This window comes from Colobus angolensis, unplaced genomic scaffold (assembly GCF_000951035.1).
Source record: "Colobus angolensis palliatus isolate OR3802 unplaced genomic scaffold, Cang.pa_1.0 Scaffold27, whole genome shotgun sequence".
Classification (NCBI taxonomy): domain Eukaryota; kingdom Metazoa; phylum Chordata; class Mammalia; order Primates; family Cercopithecidae; genus Colobus; species Colobus angolensis.
The window spans coordinates 18,808,172-18,816,131 of record NW_012115932.1 but is presented as its reverse complement, the minus strand read 5'-3'; the positions used below and the strand labels follow the sequence as shown (position 1 = coordinate 18,816,131).

General features: G+C 47.3%; 1 protein-coding gene across 1 annotated transcript in view; it reads right to left on the bottom strand.

The window, feature by feature from the left end:
- Positions 1–2,337: 2,337 nt before the first annotated feature.
- The window catches only part of MSX2 (msh homeobox 2), a 5,977-nt gene continuing 354 nt past the window's right edge, over positions 2,338–7,960 (bottom strand). The window contains exons 2-3 of the mRNA XM_011947836.1: positions 7,805–7,958; positions 2,338–3,734 (exon numbers count right to left, since the gene is read on the bottom strand). Of these exons, the coding sequence (XP_011803226.1) occupies positions 3,310–3,734; positions 7,805–7,958 (579 nt within the window). The 3' untranslated portion in view covers positions 2,338–3,309. The remainder of the gene's footprint in view (positions 3,735–7,804; positions 7,959–7,960) is intronic.

Here is a 7,960-nt window from a genome sequence, read left to right as displayed (position 1 = left end):
AAAAAAAAAAAAAAAAGCCTAGTTCTGCACTCTGCAGGGGCTCTCTTCCTCTTTCCAAAAAGCAGAGCTGTGTCTCTTGAAGAGTTTCGAACAAAGCACTGAAAGTATGGAAGGGTGGGTAAATTTGCGTGCCAGGCTTCTGGCACAGGATGCAAGGATGTCCGAGGCCCGCACACTAGCATCTTCGGCTTTAATTTGCAACGCGCGCCTTCGCGGGTCCCTGGTGAGGGAGAGTCCTTCTGCCGCCACAGGTTGTCAGTCTGGCCTATGAAACGCCCTGTGTGCCCGACCAAGCCTGACCGAGGCCCGGACCGCGGTGACTCGGAACCCAACCCCTGACTGCTGGCTTGAAGGGAGCCCCAGAGCAAGGTGGCGGCCCGGCTTCGCGGACCTCCGGCTTGGTTCTCAGTTCGGTAACCCCATCCACCTATGAGCGCTGGGATGCCTGTGTTCGAGCCTAAACAACTGTTTTTCCCCTCTCCGAGCCTCGGGTTTTGTTTCGGCGTCTGGGGCGATGAGGATGGTGCGCAGTTCCCCAGACGGATTCCAGTCTAACCGGCCAGCCACGCAAGATGCAGCCCCTATTCTCCGGATCGCACTGATTCGCGACCCCGTCCTCCTGGGGATAAGCAGAGTCTTAACCCGGAGCCGGCGTCTCCGGATTCCCCACCCGGGCTGAGATCGCCCGGGGCTGCGGGGTCCAAGCGGCGCCGGGAAGGAAGCCCGGTGGACAGGCTAATTAGGGACCCAACTTGGCGGCTGATGACGAAACCGGGAAAGGCTTTGGCCTTTGGAAAACGCAATCCTTAAATGAATATGGCTGGATTCCGGGCTGAGATTAGGAGTTCGAGCCGGAGAAGTCCAGCGGGACTGCAGAGAAGCGCTTCCAGGTAGGTTTGGGTCGTTCCAGCGGCTCAGTTCGGGCGGAGCGACTGAGCAAGACAAAATCAGCCCCGGACTTCGAGCCGACCCCTCGATTTGGATCATTTCTGCGCTGGAGCTTGTGAAACTTCTGAACCACGTTGCCCGATCCCGCCCCATAGGAGAAACGGAGTTTCCGGGGCCCACTTTCAAAGTGCGTGCGGGCACAATGGAAACGCCGAATGAATCGCCAGTCCTGGTAGGTGCCAGGTGCCAATCTGCCCGCCGCGCTGTTTAAGCAGCAAGAAGTCCTTGTATCCTTTCTGCCTCTGTTCCGAGTCACCGGAGCCTCCCATCCGAACACTGACCTCGGAAAGGTATCAATCACCAGGAACCACTTCAGATTTATTTGTGCGACAGAAAGCTGAGTTTAAGATCCTTCTCAGCGTCCTCCACCCATCATCATTTTATCGTGACGCCTCAAAACCCAAGCCTGACTGCAGTTCGGTATCGTTTCCACTGGAAGAGGGAAGGCTGGGTAGCAAAGGGACTTGAATGAACCACCTTCCCACTTCAAACCGAAGAGTGTTTGCTCGGAGTCCATCTCCTTGGAAGGAGATAGGAATGGTAAACGGAATGCGATTTGACACACTCCTGAAAGGGGAGCGAGCGGGCTTCTATCCCCCAGCCCAGCGAATGCACCTCGTTACCATATCCATTTGCAAATAGCTGTAAGGACCCTTTTCCTCAGTTTTAAGTTTGATGTGTTGGTAGCTGGGAGAATTCAAGTTCAAGATTTTCCCTTGATCATATACAAATGACTTAGATACTGGCTGATCTCTCTGCCCCACTACTTATTTAAAGTTCATCTTTCACTGTACTTTTTCTGAAAAACTCCTCGCAGCAATTCCACCTCTTTTCCATGAGTAACAAGCTGCCAGAGGAAACATTTCAAAGTATTTCAGTAGTTTCAGTTCACTCCCCGCCACCACCAATCACCCCAACATGGCTGAATCTGGCCACAACTCTTGGTTGATTTACATTAAAATATTAAAAAATACCAGCTCCCCCCTCATCTGGGTAGCGCTTTCGAGCTGAGCCCAGCTGAGAACAGAGAGCACCTCTTAAAATAATTGTGAGTTTGGACAAACTTTACTGCAATAAAACAAATGTTTAATTTAATTCAGAATAAGAGATAACTCTTCAATAAAATATATAAAATTGTACAAGGCACCCTTTCAAAGGGATAAAGGTATACTGGAGGGAGGGGAGAGATGGACAGGAAGGTGAAATACCAGGGAGCTTAATGGGCTGTTGGACAACCCCATTTTCACCAAGTCAAAACATGGCTTTACCTTCTGCCCCCCAACATGTAAAAAAGTATATAAAATTTTCTAGTAAGTTTAGGACATACAACAGGTACACACAGAGAAAGCATAGTTTTTTTTCTTTCGGGATCTACTAATTGTTCAAGAATATTTAGCATATAGGTAATGGTTACAAGATATTCATTTTTTAAGCAGAAAATTACTATACCCCCACCCAAATCACCTTGGCAATCTGTGAGGATGAATGTACCTAGTATTTCTCAGAAACCATCAATTCCTCTCAACAGGCTTTAACATTTTACTCTCCAATTATCTGAAAGAAAGCTACCGACAGCCTTGAGAAGAATTACGAAGTGTTTCTAATTTTCTACCTCACCTCCAGGCAGTCTCAGGATTCTTCTCATCCCAGGTATTGGTCTTACAAAAATATTCTTAAAAAAGGAAAAAGTTTTAAAATGTGTGTGTGGTGGGGCGGTGGGGGGCAGGGGAGAGGTAGGAACAAATGGAGTATATAAAAAGGTTTCTTTTAATGCAAGTAAAATGCAGAAATATGATGTGTCCCCTTCACTTTGAATAATCTCTCCGTATCTAATATTTTCTATGTGTATTGTGTCTTTCTAATATTTGTTTTCCATAAGCAGAAGTCAATAATCCCATAAAAATCATTGACTTTAGCACATTTAACAAATAATTTGTCTCCCTCTTTAAGAAAATACAACAAATGGACTTACACAGTGTCTTTTGGGAAGGTGACATATAGAAAAAAAGCACATATGTATATAAATTTTGCCTTTTAAAATAATTTGAATTTTTACGTCTGCCGTATAAAAATGTATTATATTTTATTATATATATATATTTATACATAAAAACCATCAGAGCCAATCTTTGTGAAAGGAGAAGGGGACATCTGGAAGATTACACCAAGAAAACAGGGCTTGGTGCCTCCACCTAAAGAACAAACTTCAGCTATGTCGTGTGGCCCTGTCGGCCTAGCCGCTTAGGGTGGTGCACGCAGGGTTAGCAGAGCAGGAGTATTGGCTGGTACTGCGTTCTTGGAGAGGGAGAAGAAACTCTTTGAAACAAGCATCCATCATGGAGTCTATTGATCTGGTCTTCCTTAGGACAGGTGGTACATGCCATATCCCACTGGCGTGGCATACAGTCCCACGGGCGGGATGGGAAGCACAGGTCTATGGAACGGGTAGGATGCTCCATATATGGACGCTGCCTGCAGGGGCGAGCTGATGGGGAAAGGGAGACTGAAGCTGGAGGGCAGCATAGGTTTTGCAGCCATTTTCAGCTTTTCCAGTTCTGCCTCCTGCAGTCTTTTTGCCTTAGCCCTTCGGTTCTGAAACCAGATTTTGACCTGGGTCTCTGTGAGGTTCAGAGAGCTGGAGAACTCTGCACGCTCTGCAATGGAGAGGTACTGTTTCTGGCGGAACTTGCGCTCCAGGGCGAGGAGCTGGGACGTGGTAAAGGGTGTGCGCGGCTTCCGATTGGTCTTGTGTTTCCTCAGGGTGCAGGTGGTAGGGCTCATATGTCCTAGAGAACACAGAGGTGAGCGGATTAGCAACAGAAAGTTACATTAAAATAATAATAATAATCCCATCTCCCCCATCATGTCTCTAGGTTTTTTCCTTTCTGGCCTCTCCTCTCAACTGAAAGCACTTAGCTTTAAAAAAAAAACGATATATACATATACATATATACACACACACACATACACATATCTATGTATGGAAAGACATACTTTGTTTCATCTTTGAAAAAGGTACCTTTGTCAAAACTATGTATGTTTCTTGGGGGGAGGGGGACCACATACAAATGGGCAAGTTGCTTCATTTTTTAAAAATGAGCCTTTTAACAGAAAGTTTGGAAATCTAATGGTGTAACTGAACCTTCTATATGGAAAACAAACAGCATTACAGATAATAGAAATAGAACATACAAATGTAAGACAAGGGAATCAAGTGTTTGGTGAGAAATGAAACGCTGTCTCTTCTGAGCATAATTTCTCATCTTTAAAAATGGGAGACCAGGTTCATGATTATCCCAGGCTCCCTCGGATGTGGAGACAATCACATATGGGAAGGAAAATGAAAAAGGTTTTAGCAACTGGGTTAACTGTTTCCCTTGGTCTCCTCTCTGAACCAGAAAAAGTGGACTGCATCAGCATATTTACGAAGGATAATCGAGCAGATAAGGTCTGTGGTAAATTAATAGCATCTTTGAATTTGGGGGCAGTCCCACGCAATAAACAGTCACACAGCTGTCATGGCATCCAGTCCACAGATTATAAAATCTGAACATCATTTTACAGATCTGGATGTGGGATAAGGCTCTTGGCTGGGTGCTTCTGTAATATAAACTTTACTAAGACGAAGGGAAAAATTAGCTAGCCCATAAATGTAAATGTCAGGGGAAATCATGCTGCCTCCGAATTGAGAGCACGTGATGACATCTTAGTCATCCCCTCTACCCATTCTATGGCTTCAGGCAAATGTGTAAATGATTAGTTTGTCACAGGGGAAAAACAAGCAAAATAAAGGTATGCTAACAGCATCCAGACTCCACATTTAAAATGGATTCAATTACAGCAAATCACAGACTGGGACATCTTTGTGATTCCACAGCATCAACTAACTTTGGGCTTGTCTTCCTCAAGGGTGGGTGGGGAGAGGAGGACAGAGCTGTGGCAATAGAATGCTAAACAATTAATTTTCTGCATTTGGCTTTTACAAGCTATGCTAATTTTCCAAATGTGGCCACAGTATTAACTCCAATGTATTCATGGGAGAATGTTGCATTTCTTGTTTAGTTACTTTGGTGGCCCAAGAAAGAGTTTACACTTCATACTTGAGGGTGACACAGCACAAGTCCCAACCCAGCTTCCATTTCCAAAAAGAGATGAATTTGTTCTAGTGTCACATTATTACCCATCACTTTATTGAATCAAAAAGAGATAAGAGGCATTGTAACCAACCAAAGAACAGACATCTGGGAAAGGGAAGGATAAGAAACTACCATAAAAGTCTATACTTTTGCATTTGCTAATCCCTAAGTTACCAGAGAGCTGGGGAGCCAGTTTCTTAATTTACAAATTAACAACACTGTCAGAGACTCTCAAGAGACCTGCAAAATTCTCGCCCTTTCCAAACTAGGCCTGGCTCTCAGGAGGACCCAGGTGTCTCAGCTCAGATACCAAGTTCCTAGTGTGTATACACTCTTGCTCCTGGGTTCTACGTGGGGTTTTGAAGCACTACGTGCCTGAGCAGGGTAATTCCAGCTGCTCCTTCGGGTTACATTTGAATTATGAAATCCAGGTGACCGGGATCGCACATGTGTATAAAAACCATGAAGCTATGAGGCTTCCTCCCAATGCAACACTCCCCATCCCTCCACCCCCACCTAATTTTAAACCAGCCAGAGGAAGGATGCGATTATATAAGGCAAAACAGCGTTTATCCTACTTCCTCCAAATAACAAAATCAGGCCCGGGCGGGTAGCTCCCTCTTGCCCCAGGCTCCGTCGCCTGGCATTCTCAGGACCCACTGCTCCGACCACAGGGTTACCGCTGCCACCTCCAGGCCCAAAACACCAACAACTCTTTATGGTGTTTTTTTACTTTAAGTTCTGGGATACACGTGCAGAATGTGCAGGTTATAAACTCCTTTCTCAGAATTTCTGGTTCTTTTCATGGAAAGGTCACAGCCAGGGCCCAAGGTTGCCTTACCAAAAGCGGGGAAGCTTGAGTACAGGCCAGGGATGTTTACAGGGGTAGTGGGTCATTGCCTTCCCAGACCTACAGGCCTAAAGGACGGCAGGATTCCTGACCTCTGGACACTACTCCATTTAAGGCCTGTATCATTGGCTGAGCATAGCCATAGGCTATGTACTCAGTGTACTCAATATTTGTTAAACAAATTAAGTCTTTTAATTTTCTGAGCCTCTACTTCACTGTCAATAAAGTGGGTAAGTAACCCTAATCCCTCAGTGTGGTTCACAGTACTAAAATTTTAAGAGTGCCCAGAGCCCTGTCTGCCACCTGGTAGGTGATCATTAAATGGTCCCAAGCTTTTTTTTTTTGGTCAGGCCCAAACTGCTAATTCCTCTCTGAACTTCGCTGAAATGTCCTCATCTGTTAAGAGGCCGGCTGCTGCCCTACAGAGGAGATAAGATAATACAGTGAAAAGTGCTATAAAGCACTATCCAAACTTGAGTTTAAATTCTTTGAGTCCCTTAATCTCCTCACCCTTTGAATCTTTCAGTTTCTAACAGGGTGGAGAGTGACTGCCAGAGGGGACAGCCACTGACGCCTGGGTATATGGCCTTGTTTTGTTAACAAAATACAGTGCCTCTAGTCTGGAGGGCTGAATGATGTAAATAGTGAAAGGATCTCTCTCAGCTTTGGAGAAAGTCCCTCCACAGCCCCCACCCTCACCTTTCCTTAGGTAGGGGATGGGGTGGAGGGAAATTAGGGGGTAGAAAAACCATAAAGGCCAAGAGATAAAAGTAAAAGAGGCTGTAAAGAATGACGTCTCCAAATTGTAAAAGGACCCAGGGACCAAAAATGGATGCTGAAGCGGAGGAGAAATCTCCGCAGCCTCAGTCGCAGAAGTGGGGTGCAGGTGCGGATTTCTACCTAGTCTCTCTGGGGAGAGGAAGCAAAAGTGGTCAGGGCATATCAAACACAGGAGCAGGGTGTGGACACCAGGTACCTCTCTGGCCAATCAGCGGTTGTTGGTAACCTGGGACAAGCAAAGGCCGTCTTCTTTAAAAGCCTTAGCGTCCACGTCTGAAAAATAGGGTAGTCACAAGTCTGGTGCCTACACCTGGGGGTCCTAGAGCGTATCGGGATCTGGTGAGCTAATGAGCATCACTTTATTAACTCTCAAGCCCTGATGAAATGCGGTTAATTATTACTGGGAGCCAAAAGAGCCCGTGCGCTTCTGGCCCCCGCTCCTGGCGAAGCTCAGAATCTTGCCGGAGGGGTGCTGGCTGCGGAGACCACAGGGAGACATTTCCTCCCCGCACCAGACTCTGGTGCCACCATCCCTTCGTGGGATCCGGTTTTGACACCCGCGGGACTCACAAAAGAAAATGGTTTCTACTCAATGTCTGGCTAAGCCCAGTTAGCTCATCTTTTAAATGGGGGCACAACTCTCAGGGTTGAGTTTTGAACCTGTCTCGTTCCTGGCACATCCAAGTGCTCACTGAACATGGATCCAACTCCCTCACTCCCCAGGAAGAGACCCCGGGAAATAGTGAAACAAAAACAAGCCAAGTGGCCAGAGCGCAGGGCTGAGGGCTGTAGAAGCGCACCACCAAGCGACCCCGTAAACCCAGCTGGGGTTCTCTCTTGAGTTGAACAATCTGTATGTGGAGGGAGTCTCAGACATACACATCGCGGTTATCTAGAGTGTGTCTTGGATGCGGACGGCGAGCCGAACGCCCCGGGCACCAAGGGGTCCAGAGGCCCTGGGCTTGCTTTCCCGGTAGTGTAGCGCACGCAGAAGGGTCTCTGTACCCCCAGCCTGGAACACCCGTCCCCCCGCTCCCTCCAGTACCCCGAACCACCTCCTACTCCTGCCCTGGCCCCAGCGCGCACTCACTTGGTGGCGGCGAATATCGGCCGGGTTCCTGCATCCACGCCGCTCCATCTTCTGAGTTTTCCGACTTGACCGAGGCGGTCTCGAAGGGCTTCACCAGCGGCCCGGGACTGTGCGCTTCCCGAGCGCCGTGTCCCGGCAGCAGCAGTGGCCGCAGGG